Source organism: Pyrgilauda ruficollis, unplaced genomic scaffold, assembly GCF_017590135.1.
Source record: "Pyrgilauda ruficollis isolate IOZ18807 unplaced genomic scaffold, ASM1759013v1 scaffold21, whole genome shotgun sequence".
In the NCBI taxonomy this organism is placed as follows: Eukaryota; Metazoa; Chordata; class Aves; order Passeriformes; family Passeridae; genus Pyrgilauda; species Pyrgilauda ruficollis.
Window position 1 is genome coordinate 916,423 of NW_024520318.1, and position 24,567 is coordinate 940,989.

General features: G+C 51.2%; 1 protein-coding gene across 1 annotated transcript; it reads left to right on the top strand.

The window, feature by feature from the left end:
* The first annotated feature begins 474 nt into the window (after positions 1-474).
* On the top strand, positions 475-24,328 carry GMPS (guanine monophosphate synthase). The gene is made up of 16 exons (XM_041467897.1): positions 475-613; positions 5,457-5,638; positions 10,069-10,183; positions 10,525-10,622; positions 11,576-11,679; positions 12,308-12,501; positions 13,131-13,296; positions 14,682-14,833; positions 15,208-15,381; positions 16,182-16,287; positions 16,821-16,936; positions 17,819-17,944; positions 18,825-18,940; positions 20,189-20,319; positions 22,480-22,652; positions 23,810-24,328. The coding sequence occupies exons 1-16, from the start codon at positions 587-589 to the stop codon at positions 23,909-23,911; spliced, it is 2,082 nt and encodes a 693-aa protein (XP_041323831.1). The 5' UTR covers positions 475-586; the 3' UTR covers positions 23,912-24,328.
* The last annotated feature ends 239 nt before the right edge of the window (positions 24,329-24,567 follow it).

A 24,567-nucleotide genomic window follows, 5' to 3' on the forward strand; every position in this document is an offset into this window, starting at 1 on the left:
GGAATCTGACAGCAGAACCAGACGCTGGTGTGTGATTTCATCTTAACCAGAATTCCTTCATCCAGCCCTTTCTCCATGCCTTCTATTTACACTGATGCTCAGGGAGAGGCACCCAAACCGCCCCGGGACCGCTCCAGGAGGGTTCCAGGGATGCAGTCACGTTCTGCGGTGTCCGCTGGGGAATTCACCCAGCAGGCACAGCAGGTTCAGTGTCCAAGGCCAGGATGGACCCTGGCCGATGGAAGGTGTCCTGCCCACGGCAGGGGGTGGGACGGGAAGGGCGTTAAGCTCCCAACCCCGAGCAGCCAGCGATCCCATGGCACCAGAGGATGCTCACGCACAAAGCTCTGATTGCTTTTACCCTGACAACAGAACAAAATGAGCCGCCGGAGCCCAAGCCCCTCGGCGTGCCGGGGCTCTCGGGCCGTGTCCCGCCGTGTCCCCGCATCCCCGTCCCGCCCCTGACCCCGCCGCTCCTCCCCTTCCGCCGGAGCGGCCGTGCCGGGCGGCTCCTCCTCCCGCGGGCGGCATTAGCTCATCGGCCGCGGCTCCTCGCGGCCCTTTCTTCGCGCTGCCCGCCGCCCCCATGGCCCTGTGCAACGGGGACACCAAGGTCAGTGCTGCGGCCGCGGGGCGCGGCGCTGCGGCCCGGCCCGGCCCGGCCCGGCGGGCACATGGCGGGGCCCCGCGGCCCGGGAGGGGAGCGGGACCGCCCGCGCCGCAGCCGCAGCCCTGGCTGCTGGCGGAGCGCTAATTCATTAATTAACTGATTGACCCCCCGAGTGGGGCTGCTCTAACCCCAACCCCGCCCGGCTGTGTCCCCGCTGGCGGCCGGGGGCTCGGGTCATTCAGCGGCGCGGGCAGGGCTCGCCGCCCCAGCCCCGCGTGTCCGTGTGGCCCGGGCACGGAGCGAGCCGTGCGCCCAGCAACTTCCAGCTCCTTCTGATAATGCAACTTCCCAGCCGGGCTGCCTGGAGCCGCTGCTGTAGCGGGATGAAAGACTTGTGCTGGTTTCTTTATCGAGTTTGTGGAAACCCGTGGCTCGGGGGGGTTCGAGCGCTCGGTTTCGGGGAGCGAGCTCGGTCCCCGTGTAAGTTTCCTGACGCGGTTTCCCTCGGTTCACAACCTCCCCTCCTGGCCGGGCTGCTCCTCTCCTCCCTCCTTCTCTCGTTATCACACAAGAAGCTGTGCCTCTGGAGGGGTTTTGGGTGCTCGCTTCATCCCTGTGTGAGTTTTCTGGCCGGCTTTTCCCGGCCGTGGTCGCAGCCTCCTTTCGTGGCCGGGGCTGCTCCTGGGGCTCCGGTTCTCCCTGGCCGTGGGCTGTGCGGATCCGGCTCATCCTGCCCGAGTGGGAGCACGTTCTGCACGGCCCGGCTGCCTGCAGCCCGCGGACACCTGCGTGACACTCGTGTCTGCTAAAGCCTCCCTGACAGGAAGATTTGGGGACTCTTGTCTGGGTCTTGGGGATGGCCCGAGTGTGAGGGAGCTGCTTTCCTGTTACACTGTGAAATACGAGTGAGCGTTCTTAGACCTGCTTAGTTTTAGTACCACGGGGAAACAGTTAAACTCTTGTAAAACCTGTGCTGGCTTGAGAGTGCAAGAGCAAGGCTCCTGGTTAGGCTTGTTCTGAGTTACCAGTGTGGGTGAAAGCTTGGGGCCGAGGGCTCGGGCAGAGGAGCTGCTGCTACTTTCCAGTACTCCAGAATGGGACTGGTCTGTATAGAAATGTGGTTTATAAATTGCATTAATGACCAACCTGCAAGCATGTGGCTGTGTGAAATGCTGAAAAATCCCCTGATTCTGCACAAGTGGGCCGCTAGGAACTTGCACACTCAGTTTAGGGCACTAGGTAGGCATGTGAGGAGCAGGATTTGTGGTGTCCTTGGCCGGTAACCCAAGCCTGGTTCCAGTTCTCCTACCTCAGCTCACCAGAGTTCTCAGAATTACTTGTTTTTACACAGAAGAACAGCGGTGATGGAAGGTTCTGTCCTGCAGCGTTAGCGTGGTGGCATGAGGCTGGCAGCACAGCTGGGGTGACCGCACGGCTCAGGTGGCACCTGGCACCTTGGTGCCATGTCTCGGGTCCGTGGCGTTCACGGTGACTTGTGACTTGAGTTAGCTGAATAGAGACTCTCCTCTCTCGCTGTGCACGTGTTTTTAGCCCCGTTTTCAGTCCTGCTCTGGGGACAGCAGCCTGGTGCCTCTGCCCCAGTGCCTGGACGGCCTGGGACTGTCAGAGCAGCTTCACAGCAGGTCTCAAAACCAGCATGTTCTCCACGCTTGTGTGCAAATGGACCAGAAGACAAGGAGAGCTAGCTCTACCTGTACTGAGGGGAAAAAGAGCTTTCATTCGAGGCTGTTGAGCCCCCAGCAGGAGGGGGTGCTGGCTCCTTAAGCCCCGTCTGTCCCTGCAGGAGCTGGGCTGTCTGCTGTCTCTACATCTCTGCCCGTGCTGTGCCGAGCTCAGCTGCCATGCTGGCTGCACATGAGCAGCATCTGTTCCTTTTTGGATTTCATCAAATGAAGTTTCCCGTGGTAAATTGGGGTTTAAAACCCCTAGCCTTGGAACTGTGCCTTTCAATAAGTAAAGCCAGATCCTGTGATGACTTTTCTGCCTTTTTTCCTTTCCTCTTTTTGCCTGTGATTTATGGTGGTGTACATTGGGCTCTCTTAGTTCTGAACCCCCTTACAGCTCTACTTGTCTGGTGAGTTCACAGGAGTCTGGGTTGCTGTCCTGCCTCTGCTGGGATCTGAGGGAGGTGCAGGTTCAGGACACAGAGCAGCTCATGCTGCTTTAACAGTGCTCCTTAACTTCAATCAGGCTCTTTCTGTTTTCTCACTCCTGTCTCCCCCACAACTGTTGCTCATGCCCCCATTTACCACACCTGCCTGCCCAAAGCATCTCAGGGTAGGGCACTGAAAACCAGATTTATTTATTTATTAGCTAAAGGTGTGGGTGCTCAGCTATCAGTCCAGCTGAGCTGACACCAACAGTAACTTCTGTTTAGTCTTCTTTTGTGAGAGGGCTGCAGAGCTCTGGCCTTAAATGACACAACCTACTGCTCTGAAACAATTAAAGACTTGAAATAAAAAAACAGCACTGCCAGGAATAGTGTTTTCCTCAAGATGGGCTCAGGAAAGCACAAGGATGTTTGTCTGTCTGGCAAGAGCTGCTAATGTAGAAATTGCCAGGTGAAAATGCCAGAACCACTCTAAAAGTGATTCCCTCCCTGCACTGGAAGGGAGGACAGCTCTGGTGACTCTGCCTCACTGGGGGTGTGGAGGGGTCTTTGCTGCAAAATCTGCTCTCTTCCAGCATGTGCACTTTTTGTTGTGTAACCCAGCACTAAAAGTCATTAAGAGCTCCCCGTCAGGCAACTTGGCTGCCAGCTGAAGGGCAAAAATTAAATATCTGATTTCAACCCGGATTTAGGCTTTTGAGGGATTTAGCACTGTTTTTTTCCCCCACTTATGTCCTTTAATTAAGATAAAACCTCTTCCAGCTGGTGTGAACTTTGGACATTTCCAGTGTGCTTGTTGGGAGGTGGTGTCCCAGCAGGATGATGCTCTCCAGAATCACCTGTGGCTGCTCTGGGGTGAATTCCTGCCCCAGCTGGGCATGCTGAGCAGCAGGGATGGGAACACAGGCGAGTTCTGCTGCCTGGTCCAAACGAGCAGAACCACTCCAACCTGCCATCAGTAAAACCTGAAATGGAGCTCCAAGGTGTTTGGGGCAGGATCTGCCAAAGTAAAACCTTTCCCAGTCTGTCCTTCACCGAGCTGCACTGGCAAGGACAGGGTGAGCTTTAAGGTAGGGGAAGAACACCTTGAGAGAAGTCAGTTCTTTAGGCAGTCAGTTCTTTGGATTTTTGGTGTTAGAGCGTGGCTGTTGGTTCTTCCTTGGAGATGCTCTGATAAAGGACATTTCCATGGAATAGCTGCCTCTCCTCACACGTTTCTTTAATGAAGAAACTCAGCTTTGTGTTTTTTAGCACTCTGTCAGATTTGGCTGAAGTTGGCCAAGCAGCTCAGGCGTGAGGGGCTCAGAGGGAACCACTGCTTTGTTCTGGCGTGCAGTCTGCTCAAATGCTGCGCTCAAAATGTGTTGGGCTTTTTTTTTTTAATCATTCAGCAGCGACATTTGTTCTCAATTTCCCCTTCTTATTCTCTCCAGGAGGTAATGTCAAGTGAAGTTCAGCATATGAGCCAGCATGACAGTGGAAAACATTTTTTGTTTGGTTTTGTGCTGTTTTGCCTGAGAAAAAGGCCAGTGCTCTCAGTTCTCACGGGCTGTGCTGGGGTTCGTGTGGAACTGGAAAACGGAAAAAGATGGAGAGGCTGCAGATGGTGATCAGGGCATATGAGCTCTTGCTTGTGGGAAGCTCTGCCTTCACTAGATCATTAGCATTTTTCTTCCCTAATTTGTGCCCTGTTTGGTTTGGGGGATGGGGATGTCGTGTCTGTCTGTCTGCTTGGGGTGGATGTTCTGTGCTGGTGTCCAGCACCTTTATCTTGCCAGTGCCTCAACTGGTCCTTATCATCTTCAAGTTTTTTGGTTTTTTTGGTTTTTTTTGCATTTTGAAGTTTCTTGGCTGGTCTTTATCATTTTTATCATAAATTAGCATAGTTAATTAGCAAAGCCTCGCACATGTTAGTTGTTAAAGAGATCTGGCTTTGTCAATGGGCTGTCAGTGTAAAGCCAGGGAAGGTTTAGGTTGGATATCAAGAGACATTTCCTGACAGAAACATTTGTAAAGCATCTAGGGGGGCTGCCCAGCGTTGTGGTGGGGTCACCATCCCTGAGAGGGTTTCTAAAATATGTGGAAGCAGCACTTGAGGGCACAGTTCAGTGGTGACAGGGGGTGGGGTTGGGTGGACAGCTGGACTCAGGCCACTCACAGAGGCCTTTTCCAGCCTCGTGTCTCGGTGATCCCGTGGGATTGCTGAGTGGGTGATCCCGTGGGATTTCTGATGTAGGGGTGAGTGATCCCATGGGATTGCTGAGTGGGTGTGGGTGATCCAGTGGGATTGCTGAGTGGGTTTGAGTGATCCCGTGGGATTGCTGATGTAGGTGTGAGTGATCCCATGGGATTGCTGACGTAGGTGTGGGTGATTCCATGGGATTGCTGAGTGGGTGTGGGTGATCCCATGGGATTGCTGACGTAGGTGTGGGTGATTCCATGGGATTGCTGAGTGGGTATGGGTGACCCCATGGGATTGATGTCATGGATGTGGGTGACTCGATAGGATTTCTGACATGGCTGTTGGTGGTTCCATGGGATTGCTGAGTGGGTGTTGGTGGTTCCATGGGATTGCTGACATGGGTGTTGATGATCCCGTGGGATTTCTGGCTGGGTGTGGGTGGCTCTGTGGGATTGCTGAGTGGGTGCAGCAGTCCCGTGGGATTTCTGGCTGGGTGTGGGTGACTGTGATTTCTGCCTGGGTGCCGTTGACAGCCCGAGAACGCCGGGGCAGAGCTCAAGGATGGGCAGCACCACTACGAGGGCGCCGTGGTGATCCTGGACGCGGGCGCGCAGTACGGCAAGGTCATCGACCGGCGCGTGCGCGAGCTCTTCGTGCAGTCCGAGATCTTCCCGCTGGAGACGCCGGCCTTCGCCATCCGCGAGCAGGGATTCCGGTAGGACCGGCCCTTCCCGGCCCTCCCTGCTTCCCGTTCTGTGCCCGTTCCCTGCTCTCTGTTCCATGCCCCTTCCCTGCTCTCTGTTCCTTCCCTGCTCTCTGTTCTGTGCCCATTCCCTGCTCTCTGTTCCATACTCAGCTCCTGTTCCTTCCCTGCTCTGTGTTCCATGCTCACCTCCTGGGCTCTTCCCTCTCTCTGTTCCCTGCTCTCTGTTCCTGCCCCTTCCCTGCTCTCTGTTCCTGCCCCTTCCCTGCTCTCTGTTCCTGCCCCTTCCCTGCTCTCTGTTCCCTGCTCTCTGTTCCGTGCCCATTCCCTGCTCTCTGTTCCTTCCCTGCTTCCCGTTCTGTGCCCGTTCCCTGCTCTCTGTTCCGTGCTCACCTCCTGCCCCTTCCCTGCTCTCTGTTCTGTCCTTACCTCCTGAGCCCCTTCCCTGCTCTCTGTTCCGTGCTCACCTCCTGAGCCCCTTCCCTGCTCTCTGTTCTGTGCCCATTCCCTGCTCTCTGTTCCATACTCAGCTCCTGTTCCTTCCCTGCTCTCTGTTCCATACTTGGTTCCTGTTTCTTCCCTGCTCTCTGTTCCCTACTCTCTGTTCCGTGCCCATTCCCTGCTCCCTGTTCCGTGCTCACCTCCTGTGCCCTTCCCTGCTCTCTGTTCTGTGCCCATTCCCTGCTCTCTGTTCCATACTCAGCTCCTGTTCCTTCCCTGCTCTCTGTTCCATGCTCACCTCCTGGGCTCTTCCCTCTCTCTGTTCCCTGCCCTCTGTTCCTGCCCCATTCCCTGCCCTCTGTTCCTGCCCCATTCCCTGCCCTCTGTTCCTGCCCCATTCCCTGCCCTCTGTTCCTGCCCCATTCCCTGCCCTCTGTTCCTGCCCCATTCCCTGCTCTCTGTTCCTGCCCTTCCCTGCTCTGTTCCATGCTCACCTCCTGGGCAGTAGCTCTAACGTTGCAATAAAGCACACGGGATTCTCTGTTTCCTCACCTAGGAAAAGCCAATTTTTATTCACGTAACTCATTTTATGCAGTTTTCACAGACCATGTGTTCAGCTCCAAATGGCTGGTAGTTTTCTTGCCCAATTCATTGGTTCAAAGGTGTTTGTGTGTGTATGTGGTAAGATTGTCTCTTCACCTAGGTGTTTACATTTTTCTTTGTCTAATTTTATGGGACAGATCTTCTGTTATTACAGGTGCAACCTATTTTTCTTCCTAGAGTAGGTTGTTGTGCTAACTGCTTCTATTCCTTTGATTCTTTCATATGGGAACTTGCAAGCCAGCTGGTTAGCTGCACTTGGAAAAAGCAACATGCTTAAGCCCTGATTTTATGAATCCTTTCTTTTATAATACCTCTGCCTGTACACAGGTATCTCTAATGCCAGTGGTGTGAATGATTCCCTCCTGTGGCCACAGGAACACCTGACACAGGGGACACTTGGGCAGAGATCCATTTGTCTCTCCATGCCTTTTGTACATTTGTTTCCTAATGTCATTTTGGTAATTTCAATTGCAGAGCATCATTCAGGAGGCTGCATTTTAACTGTCTGCCAAAATGTAGATGATTTATGATTTTGCTATGTTACCTGCTGAATTTTTTGTGGGCTTCTAATTTTTTTTTTTTTTACTTTTTTTTTTTTTTTTTAATTAGACTAACTTGGGTACTCAAGGTATTGTGGTAAATCGTGCCTGATGTTCCTGGGAAGCAGCTAAAAAAAATTCCTAATTGACACTGCCACTCATTGTTTGCAGCAAAGAAAGGTCTCACAAGTACTTAGTACTTTGTACATTAATTTTTCATGTTTTGTTAGGCTTTTTGGGATATACATCTCTTCTGTGTGTGGAGAATAAATACAAAGTCTACAAATCACCAAAGATTTGTGCTTACTTGTCAGTTTGGTACAAATCCAGAAATTTGGTGCATGTGGGATTTTGGTTGTGCTCTGTAACAGATAAGACAGTGCTGCAGAAGTGCATTTTTCCAATCAGTGATAATTAGTGAAGCAGTAAATAGTTTGTGTTGATGCAGGTTTGCAGTGGGAAGAATTCAGAGTATTGGGATTAGACCTGTGGGAGCTGTCATTGCAAATAGTTGCTCTCTAAAATGTGGCAGAGCCTCTTCCCCCAGGTCACTTCTCAAGGTTGGGGTGGTGGTTCCAGGTCAGCCAGGCTGGTCAATAACTCTGTTTGTGTCCCCAAAACCTGTTTGTGTCCAGTGTCAGTCAGCAAACCCAGCAGATCCACAGCTGTGGCCGCTGTAAGGCTGAGTTTGTGGTTTCCTGCAGGGTTTTGGTGCATATTCCATGTCCTGGGAGCAGCCAGGCTGCATGGAGTGGCTGAGGAGCTGCACCTGGGCTGGGCTTTGAGATGGCAGCAAGGGGACACATTTTGCTGAATGCTGTTTACATGTTGTGTTTGAAAAGCCAGCTCCTCGGCGTTCAGAACACTCTGCAGTGACAAGTGTCACCCAAATGTGGCATGAACAGGAGCATTTCCCACAATGTCCTGGCTCTGGATTTAGTCTGGGCTCTGGGTTTAGTCTGGGCTCTGGGTTTAGTCTGGGCCCTGGCACTGGGCTCTGGCAGGATTCCTCACCCTGGGGAGTCAATGCACACATTTCCCCTGGGTGTTTTGGTGTGGTTCCTGAGGTGCCTGTAATCCAGAGCACAGGGGCTTTCCACACTGGGTCAGGTAGTTTGGGAAGGGCTTTAGGGTAAACCAGAGGCAGGGATATTCATACCAACACAGACAAATGTGCAGGAAATCAGAGTGCTGCAGGAAAGCTTGCACAGTCTGCATCCTGTGCAGGTTCTGACTCTCTGCACAGCTGAGAAGATGCAAGTCCTTCTCTCAGCCTCAACTCTTTTTTTATTTTTAACTTCAGTACTTGGGCACATTGCAAACCCCTCTGTATTATGCCAAATTTCAACTGGTATGGAAAAAACACAGGTGTTTAAGACTCTACTTTTTGCCTAGAAGAGTGTCTAACGATTTTGACTTCTCATCAGAATGTTCAGTCTATAGGTGTGGCTGTGTTCCTTCAATTCCTTCCCAGAACCCCAGGGAGCACTGGAGCTGTGTCAGGGGAGTTTTGGGTTGGAGATCAGGGAAAGGTTCTGTCCAGGCTCCCCAGGAAATGGGCATCAGGAGATGGGCACGGCCCCAAGCTCCAGGAGCATGTTGTGTGGTTCTAATTAATATGAAATAATGTTCTGTACATCTGGCACTTGAGCAAATGCTTCCGTGCATGGAGTTACTTGGAGCAGGAGCACCAGCAGCCACAGAGAGAGCTCAGGCTCTTGATGGCAGTCCAGGCTCAGGAGATGCTCCGTGTCCAGGCTGACCAGAAGTGCTGTGCAGGAGCTGCAGGGAGGAGCTTTCAGGATGGGTCAGTGTACAACAAAACTGCACCCACGCCAGCTGTGCTGGTTCCAGAGCTGGCCTGGAGCTCCCAGCTGGCAGGGGAGCAAATGCTGCCTCTTCCAGCTCCATCCCTCCTGGCCTGGAGGGGCTGCAGGTGACCTTGGTGCCGGGGCTTGTCCTGCAGGGCTGTTCCTGTTGGCACGGCAGCTCAGCTCCTGCTGCTCACAGCCAGGAAAACTCTGCTTGCTCAGTGCTTGTGTGGAGCTAAGGCTGGGGGAACGATTAGATACATCAGATCCCACTTGTGCAACTCCTGTCTGGTTTGGTTTTGCGCTCCTGGCTCGGAACAAGTTTGATGTTCTCTGTGAAACAAACAGTTCTGAGTCCAAGGTCTGGTACCGCCCTGCTCGATGCCGGGACCAGGCCAGAGGTGTTGCCCAACTGGTGCCTCTGCAGTTCATGGTCCTGTAAACCACTGTGCTTTGCAAAAACCCTCTCTTCTCCTTTGAGATGGTTTAATTTTCTTTAATAGTGTGAGGTATTAACTCCAAACCCTACAGGATCGCATGTATTGTGCTTGTGATTCTCAGCTTGTTGCTGATGCCATCTCTGCATAACCAGCATGGATGAAGGGACTTTTATTCAGCAGATTTAGGAGATAGGGGGTGGATTTTTTGGCTGCAGGTCTCCTCCAGGTGTTACAGGCTTCATAAATTATGTGTGTGTATATATATATATACACATGTATAAAAATATATATCTTAGAGCTAATACTCTACATTTGTCCCAGCCAGCCTGCTGCTCTCATAGCTGATGGTTGGCTATGAGAAATTTAAAATACAGGCACTTTTTAGGATGGTTTATATTTGACTTACTTTAAACTGGGGAAATTCCTCCCTGAAAACCTGCTGGGTTTGACAGCAAATATCAAGCTAGGTGTTATGATATCTGTGTTAAAATGTCTGTTAGAAAGTGTCAGTTCTAAGAGTGGTATGAGACAGTGCCAATGCTTACAGTACATAGATTTCAAAGTAACAGAGTATTTTTATTAATGATTTCTGCCTGTTCTGTCTGCAGAGCCATCATCATATCTGGAGGACCAAACTCTGTGTATGCAGAAGATGCACCGTGGTTCGACCCAGCCATATTCACAATAGGAAAGCCAGTGCTTGGGATCTGCTATGGGATGCAGGTGCTGTTGGGAGACAGCACAGAGTCCTTGGGGCTGGGAAGCACCTCCAGGAGCGAGTGCAGGCATTAAATGTGCCTGTGCACAGCCTCCTTGCAGGCCTTGTTCCTGCATGAGCTGGAGGAGCTGCTCTCCAGGAGAGCAGAGCCACAGGAGCATGCATGGATGAGCTGGGCTTGCTGTGTGTTCCTCTCTGCGCTCTGCCTTACCTTGTAAGGGCCCTAAACTGAAGGAGGGCAGATTTGGATTAGAGACACAGGTCCCTTTGCCCTGCAGATGATGAACAGGGTGTTTGGAGGGTGCAGGGGGTGAGGTGATTTCTCACAGGTCCCTTTGCTCTGCAGATGATGAACAAGGTGTTTGGAGGGACGGTGCACAAGAAGAGCGTTCGGGAGGATGGAGTGTTCAGCATCACCCTGGACAACACCTGCTCACTCTTCAGGTGCACACACATTTGCAGTTATCACAGCAGTATCAGCCTGGGAAGGGCTGTCTGGGTGAGAGGAAGGTTATTTAAAAAAAAAAAAAGGCAAAATTAGCTGATAATTTCTAATGAAAATTTTACAAATGTGGTCACAAATAAGCAAGTTGCTGAAACAAATGCTTAGGGATAACTTTCCAATTGGCTCTAAAAAAACATGTGTATTTGCTGGGAATATTGTGTAAACTCCTTATTTCAGAGTCTTCACTGAGACACTGTAAGTGCACCATGATCTGAGAACATTTGAGTTAAGCTCTTGTCTCTTGCTGTGCCCTGCTCTTGTATTTGTTGGTGCCCATCCAGTTTTGGAAAGGGCACAGAAAATCCAAACCCATTCCTCTTCTACCTTCCTTTAACACTGCTTTGTGACTGCTTTATAAACCAGAATTAGATTACTTGATAATTCTCTTGATGGCTTTCAAGTTCCTTGTGAAAAGTGTGACAGTTTGCTCATCCCTGGTGTTCCAGTTTTATCATCTTCCCTCTGTAGGGCTCCTGCAGAACTGTCTGATGTGCCCACATTGCTCTGAAAACACGTAGTTTTGAACAAGAAAAGTTCACTGTGGTGAAATAAAAGGCAAGACTCCCAGTGTCCTGACTCCAGATGGCTCCCCATGTCCAGAGGGGATTTCAGTGCTGGGGTGTCTGTGAGGAGAAAGCCACAAACCCTCAGAACTGAGATCAGTTCCCTCTTGCAGGAGGGGTGTGTTGGACAGGGGCTTGGGCAGCCTCCAGGGGAGGCATCTCAAAGCTGCAGGTGGCTGTTCCTGGGAAGGAAATCCTGCAGACATCTCAGGTGTCCTGGTCTGTGGAGATGTGCTTTTGTTGGAATCCCTCAGGGCATCTCGTGGAAAGGCACAGAGTTAGGTCTTTGTTCTTTCTTGGATTGATTCTGGTTTTTAATCCTGGTTTAGAGGCCTTCAGAAGGAAGAGCTTGTGCTCCTCACTCATGGAGATAGTGTGGATAAAGTAGCTGATGGATTCAAAGTGGTGGCACAGTCTGGGAACATCATAGCAGGTATTTATTTTATCCTGAATTTGTCTTCTGATAATGTTTGGTAAAGAATTATGGCAGACAGGAGTTAGAACGTAATGGGAACGGAGTAATAGCTCTTGGTATTTAATTGCCAAATAAAATTTTAAAAATTTCTGCTGTGTCTGTATGTCAAGCTGTCACGATAATAAAGAAATAAACTTTAAAAGCAATGATCCTGATTTAAATGTGGTTAAAGTTAACATTATTTATATAGTTTATATTTTTTTAAAGCATGCATGTGTGGTTTGTCATAGAAATAAAATATCCTGTGCCCTTTAGGCAGGGGAGAGGGAGACCTGCACTGTGGTGTGCAGTGCCAGTGGGGTTTGGGTTGTGCACTCTTTAATTATTAAAGCTTTATTAACTTGTTACTGTATTTAATATTGCATGAATGTCCAACTGAGCAAGGATAGTGTAGGTACTGAAATAATGTAGGTACAGGGCTTTAACATGACACAGAGATTGTCACAGGAAATTGTGGGGCCTTACAATTTGGGGACTGAAAGCCACGGGAGTCACCCAATGCCAGAGAGCCACTTGGAGGCTCTGGCTTGGCTTGGCTATGCCTTCAGCTCCAGCTGAGTTATTTCTGTTCTGCCACGTGCACCAGGCATAGCAAATGAGTCTAAGAAGCTCTACGGAGCACAGTTCCACCCTGAGGTGAGCCTGACGGTGAACGGGAAGATGATCCTGAAGAACTTCCTCTACGACATCGCGGGCTGCAGCGGCACCTTCACCGTGGAGAACAGGGAGCTCCAGTGCATCCAGGACATCAAGGACAAAGTGGGCTCCTCGAAGGTCCTGGTGAGTTGGGGGCTGCTTTGCACTGCCTGGGCTTGCTGTGGGAGGTGGTTTGGGTCCTGCACGCCCAGGCTGGGGGGTGGCACAGCTGGGGCAGTGCGTTCTTGGCTGCGTGCAGCTGGCTGGTGTGCCCTGTTCCAGGAGCCTCCAGCCAGCTCTCATAGGCTCTTGGAGGTATGTAACACACCCAAGAGAGCTCAGCTACCTTTGGAGGCATAAAAGCCAGCAGGATGGCTTCTGTTGCAGTGTTGGAAACAAAAAGGTTTAATAAAAGGCAAAAAAAAACAAACAGAAAAAGCCAGCCAGGTGCAAGAGGTAAAACTGGTAGAACACCTCACAAAAGCAATTAGTTTCTTTGTTCACTCCTTTTTCTAGTAAATTGCCCAGGTGGGACTTTCTGGCTTCTGTCCAATTAGCTATCCTTAAGTCTGAGGTGAAGTCCCCAAGGTCCTGTGAGGTGGCTTTTCACCTAATCCGTGAGAGAAACTTTTTAGTGTGATAAAGGATAGATGTGCCGCTCCCTCAACACGGGGCACGTTCCTGCAGTGCCCTCCCCTCCCAGTGCTGTGCTGACCGCTGCTGCCAGCCCAGCTGGCCCAGCAGTGTCCCTGTGCTGTCCCTGTCCCTGGCAGGTGCTGCTCAGCGGCGGCGTGGACTCCACGGTGTGCACGGCGCTGCTGAACCGCGCGCTGAGCCGCGAGCAGGTCATCGCCGTGCACATCGACAACGGCTTCATGCGCAAGAGGGAGAGCCAGGCCGTGGAGGAGGCCCTCAGGAAGCTGGGCATCCACGTCAAAGGTACTTCCCTCCTGCTCCCTGCTCCTTCCAGCGCTGGGATTTTGTGGTGGTTTCCCCAGAACCGGCCCTTAGGGTTGGGTTTGCTGAGCTGCTGCTCCCAGACCCTGGTGCCGAGGCGGGGTCGGTGGTGTGGAGCTGCCTGAGCACAGAACTGAAAGCTGGAATGTTGGGCCTTGTTTCCTTGATGGGATCATACAGTGAGCTCCCCATCTCTTCAGGTGCTGCTGTCTGTGCAGGGGGGGCACAGCAGAGCAGTGGGGCTGTGCCGTGCTCACTCCTCTGCTGCGGGATCCTGCTCAGCTGCTGCAGAGTCACTGCATTTCCATTTTCTCCAGTGTCTAGATTAACACTTTGGGCTTCATTTCTTATCCTCAGTCTCTTCGTCAACTGTGAGCTCATTTGGGTGATTAAATCCTACTATAGCCAAAATGACTCTCAAAGCATTTTTTTTCTTGCTTTGAAAGAGGTGCATTTAATGGTTTTGGAGTGACCTTTTGAGAACAAGGTCAAAGGCTGGACTCTCTGACCTGGGATGTCTTTATGATTATGGTAGGAGTTACCTGAGAGAGCAGCAAGTGCCCAGACGTGGCTGATGAGAAGGCTCAGAGGTTTTTTGGTACCTCAGGTGTGAGGAGGTCAGAGAAGACCAAGTTTGTGGCAGCAGCACGAGCTGCTCTGTGCTGCCTGGAGAGCTCCTGCCTCTTCTGGGGCTCTGTGCCTCGCCCAGGGGCTCTCCTGTGCTGTGGCACTGGGTGAGCAGTGCTTCCCACAGCCTGGCCTGCAGTGTCCTGAGCTTCATTCTAAACACATTTTTAGTGGGAAATCCATGTCTTATTCTTGCAGTCCGTGGAGCAACAAACCTGGGCTCTGGCAGGCAGCCAGAGGAGCAAATTGAGGGAATCCCTTTGCTGCAAATGCTCCTGCTGTAGGTCAGGGAGTTCAGTGCTGGTGAAGGATGCCAGAGAACCTCCCAGCTGATCTCTGCGTTGGGAGCCTCTCTAAATTAAGTGGCATAATGTAGCATGAGTAAATAGTGCATCATTTAATTTTGGTTGCAGAAAGGCCTTGGGGAAACACTGTCTGTAAACTATTTAAAGCAAGTAAATTATAATCTGAGAGGGAAGCAAGAACTGGACTTGCATGTGGCTGCCTAATCTCACAAATGGAAAAAGTAATAGGTTAGTAAGAGAAGTAAAAGGCTCTTGTTAAAATTAATTTTTGAGGTAATGAGCAGCCCTATTCAATGCAGTTAATAATCAAAGGAAATTATTTTTATTTTTGGGGTTTTTTTAAAGCAATAAAGTGAAACTTCTATTTTGTAACATCCACAAAAATCCTTATTGATTTTGTAAAAAAAACCCCAATATTCCTGTGATTTCCTGCAGTGGTGAATGCAGCCCATTCATTCTATAATGGCACAACAACTCTGCCCATCTCAGACGAGGACAGAACTCCACGTAAAAGAATTAGCAAGACCTTAAATATGACTACAAGTCCTGAAGAAAAGAGAAAAATTATCGGTGACACCTTCGTTAAGGTAATGCTTACTTGCTGTTTGGTTGAAGTTTTTAAATACTGTGGTTCCTGGGTACATCTTTTAGCGTTTAATCAGTGGTGGTGGTTAATTAGTGGGTGCTTGTGTGAGCTGTGGATGAGCCCAGAAGCCTTTGGGAAGGGACAGGGAGAATATTTAACAGGCACTGACGTTCCTGTACTCTGGGGATGTTTTCTCCATTTTCTGCTCAGCACAAGATGGGGTTACAGGAGTGTTTCAGCAGTGGGACTGTGGCACTGTGAGTTTTTTTGGTTGGTTGTGCTTTTCCAGCTCCCTGCTGTAAACATTCATTAATTCTCGAGACCTCTGACAGCCCCAGCAGTGCCGAACTCTCCCTCTTTGTGCCCCTCCCGCAGATTGCCAACGAGGTCATCGGGGAGATGAACCTGAAACCCGAGGAGGTTTTCCTTGCCCAGGGCACCCTGAGGCCCGACCTGATCGAGAGCGCCTCGCTGGTGGCCAGCGGCAAGGCTGAGGTGATCAAAACCCACCACAACGACACCGAGCTGATCCGCAAGCTGCGCGAGGAGGTGAGCGCCCGGCGCCCAGCCCTGCTGCTGCCACTGCCCCTGAGAGTCACTGTCGTTTGTCATTAGTGCATTCCTTCTGTTTGTGGGATCAACAGAACGAGGCTGTGTTCATGTGGGGTGCAGAAAAGCCTGTAAAAACCGCTTCTGTGTGCGCAGCTCCTTGGGGTGAGCGTGTCGGGCAAAGGGGGAGGCTGCCTGGTTTGGTTTTCTGGCAAAGGGGGAGGCTGCCTGCTTTGGTTTTCTGGCAAAGGGGGGAGGCTGCCTGGTTTGGCTTTCTGGCTGAGGGGGAGCCNGCTGCCTGCTTTGGTTTTCTGGCCTGCAGTGGTGAGTTCTCCAAGTGTGCTGCACTCTGAGGAAGAGCCAGCACAGCACAGGGACCTCAGCCAGCAGTCTGGTGGAAGGTGCTCAGTTACCAGCTCCCCACAGGGGAGAACTAATGATCCATTTCTGATACTGATCCCTGCACAAAGTGTCTTCCAGGCTTTGGGCTTGGGCTGAGCATCCAGCAGAGACACGAAAGGTCTGAATTCATGCAGGCAGAGCCAGCTTGGCCTTCCAGCTCTGTCTGCTCTGCTGGAGCCACGGATTCTTCTGGCACTACCTGGGCTCACTCTCTGTCCTGCTGCTGCTCCACAAAGCCCACATTCACTTGGAATTTCTTTCCAGTGTTTATGGAATCGTTGGCACTGGTGCTGTGAGGTCAGGCCAGTTTAGGTGCCAGAACATAAACATTTCAGGCTTTTTGTTTAGATATGTGAGCTGGAGTGTAAATTGCCTTTTTTTTTTCTTTTCTTTTTTAGGGTAAAGTAATAGAACCACTGAAAGACTTTCACAAAGATGAGGTGCGAGTGCTGGGAAGAGAGCTGGGTCTTCCTGAAGAGCTGGTTTCCAGGCATCCCTTCCCAGGTGTGGAGCTGCTGGATGACAGCAGTGTTCAGCAGATCCAGAGTAACTGCAGCATAAAACTGATCTTTAAACGCAGAAAAAAATCAATTTAGGTTTTCAATTAAGCTCAGTCTTTCAGGAAAAGATGACTCGAGAGCAGCTTGATAAGTACACGTAATGTTTTATCATTAAGCCTTTGTTTGGCTTTGGTGGGAGAAGCCAAAAGAGAAGTTTTCACTAAGTGCAGTGAGCTCTGCCTGAGCTGCCACGTGGATCTGACCTGGAATAATGGCCTGGCTCTGCCTTTCCAAGGGACATTTGCTGTCTTGAAAGGAAATACTCAACATTTCCAACACGAGTTCTCCACTAGAAAACAGCAAAGTTGGAATTGTGGGTTGGTTTCTTTCTGTCTTTGAGGGTGTGCTTAGACAGCTGAAGCTTAGGCAGAATGGCAGAATGCACAGAACTCAGTGACTGGCTCACTGTTCCACACTTCCAGCTGAAAACCAGCTTCCTGTTATTTGCTATAATATTTCTTCAACGTTGCTTTGCAGGTCCTGGCCTGGCAATCAGAGTGATCTGTGCTGAAGAGCCTTACGTGTGCAAAGACTTCCCAGAAACAAACAACATCTTGAAAATAGTGGCAGATTTTTCTGCCAGTGTGAAGAAGGTAAGGAAATCCTACATTTTAATTTTGAGTGATGGTTCTGTAGTGACCTGCAGGGAGGTTTAGCCTGCTGAAAGGTTAAAAGGAGGTTTAATCTGCTGAAAGGTTAGAAGGACTGGTTTGTGCTCCCTGAGGAATGCTGCCTCCAAGTACAGCTCCTCTGAAGCTGTTCAGTGGAATTTTTAGTGCTGTGACTGGTGCAAGTGTTTTGAACCATTTCTGGAAAATGGAACTTTATTTACCTTTCAAATAACAAACAAATTCTGTTGTAGTTAAACTCTGTGCAGATGAGATCACACAGTGGCAGGAAAGGTCTTCCCTCCCTGAAGGAGTTGTAACACTCTGGGTTTGCACAGCCCAGATTCACCAGGTGTGTAAATGCAAGTGCAGGAGCCAGGAACTGGTCCAAAACCTGGAATTTCCAGTGGCTGATGTTTGACTTCCCCATCTCCTGGCTGTGCTGACCTTTCTGGTGGCTGTCAGGCATTACTGGGGGCTGCTCTGAGGTGTGAGTTCAAAACAACTTCCAGAACCTTTTTGGTAAGTCCTGAAGGGCAGGGATTTCCATCTGCCTTTCCTTTAAAAGATAGGGAATTGTGGTGCCATAAAACTGGAGAGTGCAGCTTTATGAAGGAGAAAATGAGCACAGGAAAAGAGTTTCCCCTATGGCCTTGGAGAGGTTCAGCTTAAAGCACAGTGTGATCACAGAGAAGTGCTTCAGCTGCTGTTTAATTGTCAGATGAGGGGTATGCTTTAAATAGTTCCAAGGGGTAAATGTAGACTAAGCCAACAGCTATTTAAATTACACTTTTATTTGTGCGGCGCGAGCTCTGTCTGAGGGGCTGGGAGCTTTAATTCCAGTTTCTTGTTCTGCATCCTTGGCAGCCCCACACGCTGCTGCAGAGGGTGAAGGCGTGCACGAGTGAGGAGGACCAGGAGAAGCTGATGCAGATCACAAGCCTACATTCACTGAATGCCTTCTTGCTGCCCATCAAGACCGTGGGAGTGCAGGTACAGGGCTGGGACTGCTCCTGCCGGGGCAGGCTGGCTCTGCTCTGGGGAGCACTCTGCGGCTGCAGGGCTGGCACTGCAGCCTGGCTCCGCTGGGGAGGCTGTGCCAGCCTGTCCCGGTGCCTGCAGGCTCTCTGGGATCCCTGAGCTCCGTGCCAGGGGCTCTCGGGGCACTGTCCAGCCTGGGGGGTCACTCAGCAGCAGCTGCTGCAGCCCCTGAGCTCTGCTGTCACCCTGCTGTTCCCCGTGAGGCCAGGAGAGCTCAGCTGCCCTGGGTAAAACCCCACTTTGCTTCTTTTGGTTGCTTGTTGCCCTTTCCAGTACTTCTGCGAGCTGTGCTAATCCCTCTCCTCGGGAAGGGGGGAGCTGGAGCAGTGCAGGACACTGGGATCAGCTGAGCTCCCTTGCCCTTCCCTCCCTGTGGGACAGACACAGCCAGGGGCAGGTGCAGGGCTGGCACTCATGGAACTGAGTGCAGTAACTGAGATTTCCTTCCTGAGCAGTAAAGCACCTTGCTCTGCACCCTCAGTGTTGAATTCCTCCTCATATTTTACTTTCACCTGCCTGATGCTGCATGTGGCTCTTTGCAGTCAGCTTTGGTTACTGTTTCAGGCTGCAGTGTCATCAAATTTCTGTGCTTTGTCCCCAGAATGCCAACACTGGCCACTGTAGATGAGTCTTCCCAGCCTGAATATTTCCTTTTACAGCTCTCCCATCTTGCTGTCTGTTTTCTGACCCACTCAGTCTCTCTCTGCCACCAGCTCAGTGTGTGCTGAACGTTGTCCCCAGCTGTGCTGCTGTGTCCTGCAGGATGGGCAGAAGGGGCTGTGAGTGGCCTGGCAGCAGGGCTGGCACTCAGTGTGGCTGTTTGTGTCCCCAGGGTGACTGTCGCTCCTACAGCTACGTCTGTGGCATCTCCAGCAAGGATGCTCCCCACTGGGAGTCCCTGATGTTCCTTGCCAGGCTCATACCACGCATGTGCCACAACATCAACAGGTGAGTACTGAGCTACCTTCATTTTTAACTGTCTCATCCGTGCGTGGGAGTTCAGCAGGTGCAGGCATTGCCCTGTTTAATCTGGGCTGTGATGTTTTTATGTGTTGGACAGGTGTGTCATACAGAGGCCACAAATACGCACTAAATCGAAATAGGGATTTATTTCCAGCTTGAAAAGAAATTGCTGGCCTGTATCCTTGGATTAGGCAGCACCCACTATAATTTATGCAAATCTCTCCTGCAAGGCTCCGGGCTGGGGCTGAGCTGTGATGTGCTGCACTTTGGTTTGCCTTTGTGTCAGGAAGGGATTTGTGGGGCTGTCAGTTCTCATGGCACAGGGAGGGCTCCACAGCTGGGCAGTTTGATCTCAGTTGAGCTCTCTGAGGATACATTTTCTACCCCCTCGAACCCGTAACTTTTCCAGCAGCTGAAGGTGCTTAGACATGAAATCAGCTCTGGAGAATTACACCCTCCTTGCCTGGCTGTGGGATTTCTGCCAGAACTGCTTAGAATTGCTTATAGCAAAACTTCATTTTCTCACATAAGTGACACCTACTGACAGAGCTTTTACTCTGAAAGGTGAGACCTGGAATTGCAAGGCACCTGCTTAAATTAAGTGCAGAGGGGACAAAAGAAGGCATAAATCAGGATTGCCTGTGCAGTTCCAGAGTATGTCAAAAAATGGAAATGAAAGCCAGTTTCTGGCTTCAGAGCACTGCTGATTTCTTTAAGCCCTGCTGGGTTCAGCAGTGCCCTCCTGAACATCCCACAGCTCTGGGAGCTCTGCTCTCCCAGGGTCTTGCAGGCTCCTCTGCTGCTCAGGCACACTCAACCTCTGTATTCCACACAAAAACCCACCCTGTAAACTGGCACATCTGTGTGGTTTGGAGCTTGGGAAGTGCTCCTGGTGTGTGTCTGCAGAGGCACACAGCTGCTGTGAGCACCTGGTGGTGAGTCCCTGCACGAGGCCACTCCAACTCTGCCTCTTCTTCTGCTTCTGAAACACACGGAGTGACATTAAATACATGAAGCTGATGTTTTGTTGCAGATGTTCTTCTGTAGATTTATAAACTTCGGTTTACAAAATGTGCTGAAAACCCCTCATTAACAATAAGGTGCAGCACTTCATGGGGGGGTTGGTGCTTTCCTGGTAAAACTGTGAGCAGAATGAAACGTGGTGCTGTTTCCTGGCTCTGCTGGCACTGGAGCTGCAGGCTGCAGCAGTGTGGTTCGTTCTGTGTGTTGCAGAGTGGTGTATGTGTTTGGCCCCCCTGTCAAGGAGCCCCCCACGGATGTCACCCCCACCTTCCTGACCACAGGAGTGCTCAGCACTTTACGGCAAGCTGACTTTGAGGCTCACAACATTCTCAGGGAGTCTGGTAAGTGCTCCACCTCACCCCAGGGGTCAGACCCGTGTTTCCAGATCCCTGCAAACCCCGTGGGTGTAATCAGAGTGGTACTGGCAAAATCTGCAAGCTGCTAGCTCCAGAAAAGTGATCAGCTAGTGGAATGGCAGTGAAAAGCTGTGGAAGCTGATAGTCCAAGGCCAGGAATTCATTTTAGGGGGTTTTGGGGACTGACTTGTTTCTGACACATCATGAAGCTCAAAGCTGTGGTGCTTCACTGCAGATTTGTGCACCAAGTACTGGCAGGCAACTCAGTCACCCAAATCCCTTCTCTTTGCTGAGCTCAGTGTTTACCTGAGGTGAAGGAGCTTGACACAGTTTTTCCATGGTGTTGGTTTTGGGGAAAGCCCAGATGCCAGGTTTCTCATGGGGGTGATGCTCACAGCCCGTGGGGGTTTCAGATTTCTTAACTTGAAGTCCAAGCTGCAGCCCCAACCCTGCAGAACCAGAGGGTGTGGAGTCCCTGGATGTGCTACACAGGCAGAGCCTGGGAATAAACACTTCTGAGGTTCAGCCTCTTCAGTTTTTTACTTAATTACCTTTGGAGATGTGATCTGTGTGGGAAGCACTGCATCAGCCCTGCCTGTATTTGGTATAAATCAAGTTACAACAGATCCCTCTCTCTGAGGATCCATACTCAGTTTGCAGAGCTGTGTGAACAGAATTTGTACAGAATTAACCTCAAAAGGCTGAGATAACACTGTTGGCTGTGTTGGTAAAGCTGTAGCTGTGTCTCGCTAACTTTTGGTGACACTTGGCTCTGTGTGAATGAATTGCTCCTAAAAATAAGCCTGGAGTTGTGGCTCAGTGAGAAAACCTCCCTGTGCAGCAGCTCAGGCCAGGGCTGGCACAGGGAGGGAGCCTGGGCACCATGAGCTCCTCACACCTGGATCTTGGACCTTGAGCTCCTGGAAACAGGGAAAGTGGGGAGCTGTGCATTGCCTTTCAGGAGGGGATGTTGAAAAATGAGGGAAATGTGATTGTCTGGAGTTACCTGCCCACCACTAGGCAGGGATACTGGAGAGCTTTCTCCTCAGTGTTTCAAAGACTGTTCAAAGAAGATTTTCAAAGATTTGTTTGGGAATATCTCTTCATTTGTGTTGAAATGGAGACTGATAAAACTCCACAGTTTTACATTATGTGGGAAGGAAAGTGGCTCTTCCACTGATTCACAGTGAATTACAGGGATAACACAGATTAGCTGGGATTTTTCTGCGTGCCTGCAAAGGCTGAGGATCATCTCAAGTGGCAATTTATAGAATGTCAGAATGGTTTGGGCTGGGAGGGACATTAGGGATCATCTGCTCCAGGCCCTGGGGACACCTTCCACTTCAGGCTGGCTGCTCCAAGCCCCATCCAGCCTGGCCTTGGACCCTCCCAGGGATGGGGCAGCCACAGCTGCTCTGGGAACCTGTGCCAGGGCCTGCCCAGTGCCCTCCCAGTGCTGGTTTGCAGCTCTAGAGCTGCACCACTGCTGTGAGCCCGGGCTGGGGGACCAGGGGGAGCAGAGATCCCACGGGGTGGGGGAGCAGATCCCACAAGAGGAGGGGAGCAGGTCCCACGGGGTGAGAGAGCAGATCCCACAGGATAGGGGAACAGATCCCACAGGATGGGGGAGCAGATCCTGGGGTGAGGGAGCAGCTCTTGGCTCAGAGCTGGAAGCACAGTGGGGAGCTGTGCAGGGGGATGCAGTGCAGGGGGAGCTGTGCAATGGGGATGCAGTGCAGGGGATGCAGTGCAGGGGATGCAGTGCAGGGGATGCAGTGCAGGGGATGCAGTGCAGGGGATGCAGTGCAGGGGATGCAGTGCAGGGGATGCAGTGCAGGGGATGCAGTGCAGGGGATGCAGTGCAGGGGATGCAGTGCAGGGGATGCAGTGCAGGGGATGCAGTGCAGGGGATGCAGTGCAGGGGATGCAGTGCAGGGGATGCAGTGCAGGGGATGCAGTGCAGGGGATGCAGTGCAGGGGATGCAGTGCAGGGGATGCAGTGCAGGGGATGCAGTGCAGGGGATGCAGTGCAGGGGATGCAGTGCAGGGGATGCAGTGCAGGGGATGCAGTGCAGGGGATGCAGTGCAGCGGGAGCTGAGCCGCGCTGCTGTCACTGTGGTCTCCGTGTGCCCCGTGTGCTGCAGGCTATGCAGGGAAGATCAGCCAGATGCCGATAATCCTGACCCCGCTGCATTTCGACCGGGACCCCCTGCAGAAGCAGCCCTCGTGCCAGAGGTCTGTGGTCATCAGGCCCTTCATCACCAGCGACTTCATGACGGGCATCGCCGCCACGCCGGGCAGCGAGGTGCCCGAGGAGGTGAGGGCCCTGCTCCTCTCCCCAGCCCTGCCCGCTGCTCTCCTCGCACCCCGCTGCCCCCACCTTCCGTTTCTTGCTGTTTTTCTCTGCTGTAAATAATCAGTGGAATGTTTGGTGTTCTGGGAAGAAAAACCAGCAAGGTGGGTGTGACACACTCCAAGGCTTTCCAGCAGAGCTGAGCCAAAATACAACCAGCTAAAGAGGAAGGAATACCCCAGCCATTCCTGGGATTTGGACTTTATTTTTGCATCAGTAATTGGAAATTTCCTGACATTAGGATTTGCCTTTATTTGGCACTTCTGCTTTTACTGGAACTTGCAGTTTAACATGTCAGTGTTCTGTTTGCTCTTTAGGTCACTAAAAGAACTTGAGTCCAGTTCAAGCTTTTTTTTTTTCCCCCAACTTTATCCATGTCCAGTCAAGTACTTTGTCCCTCTGGGAATGTGCTGTAGGAGCAGGATTGACCTTTTATTTTAAACACACTTCAGGAGCATGTGAGCACTGTTTGGTAATTGTATATACTTGAAGTTCTCTACTTTAAGGTAGCCTGTCCATGAAAAGAGCAGCTCAGGCTGCCATGTGAACTGCTATCCCATTGTATAAAATGAGGATTCATTTGACCTCAGTGTTTGTGTTTTAAAACAACCAAACACCACAAAACCCACCCCCAAACAAAATCCCTGCTTTCTTCAAAATGAAAAATGGTCATTTTAAGGCTAGGTAGTAGTGTGGTGACTAAGGAATAGAGGTTATAGAGAGTAATCATATTTATGGAGGAAATAATAAAGTTTTTCTATACAGAGCAATGCAGTGTTAATTTGTGCTTTCTCTATAAATAAAAAAGCATGTCATGTAAGTGGTGTTGGGAACTGAGGGATTTCTAAGGAAGCTGAATTTCTCAGCATCATCAGAGTCTCCCCTGGAATATTGCTGCTAACATGGACTAATTGTGAGCTCTGGAAGGTGACTCTCACTGGACAGCAGAGGTTTTCTTCAGCTGATTTTATTCCCTGCCTGGTGGCAGCGTGCTGGTGCCAGCAGGCTCTGGTGTCCAGCACAGCTGGTGTCAGCAGCTTGCCCTCCAGCCTTTCCAGGGTGCTGTTCATCAGGTCTGTCACACACTTTTCTCCTGATACTCCGTTTCCCCTCCACCACAGGTCGTGTTGAAGATGGTGGCAGAGATCAAGAAGATCCCCGGCATCTCTCGGGTGATGTACGACTTGACATCCAAGCCCCCGGGAACCACGGAGTGGGAGTAACTCCCCGTTTCCCACCCAAGTACTGTGTGCAGTCTAAACCATATCAGAAACCATTCCCAGTGTTGACATGCAGTACTGTGAAGGTGGCTGGGGCTGCTGCACGGCACAGCTTCCCCTGCTGGAGCAGCAGCCCGGCCAGGGCTGCGCTGGGCAGGGGCCGAGGACTGTACGGGTACATGACGGTGCCAGCGCTGCCAGGCCGGGCCCCTCTGCTTTGCCTTTGCCTCTCCAGTGCCCCCCCAGTGTCCTGTTACCTGTCATTTCGGTGTCTCTTTGTTTTTGTACACTGTGTAAAAAGAAGCAGTTTATTTACTTCTACCAAAAGCATTGTTACAGCCCGGACGTGTAAGAGGAGTCGATTCTTTGTGACCAAGCGCTTTGGGATGGATTTATTATAAATAAATATTTTGCCAAATGGAGTAGTGGGTGCTGATGAGTCGTGGAGTGGCTGTGGGTGCAGTGTTCTGTGCCCTTGTCCTGTGCTCCTGGGCATGGCAGCGAGGGGCAGCACTGCTGGCCTCTCCTGGCACGGCCGTGTCCGTGTGTCTGTCCCTGCTGGGCTCCCACTCCTGTCCGTGTGTCTGTCCCTGCTGGGCCAGGCAGGGCTGCTCTCTGTCCGTGTGTCTGTCCCTGCTGGGCTCCCACTCCTGTCCGTG

Coding starts and splice junctions, on each gene's coding strand:
- GMPS (XM_041467897.1), top strand. CDS start 587: ATGGCCCTGTGCAACGGGGACACCAAG. Junction 5,639..10,068: donor ATCCGCGAGCAGGGATTCCG/GTAGGACCGGCC, acceptor TTCTGTCTGCAG/AGCCATCATCATATCTGGAG. Junction 15,382..16,181: donor TCCGCAAGCTGCGCGAGGAG/GTGAGCGCCCGG, acceptor TTTCTTTTTTAG/GGTAAAGTAATAGAACCACT.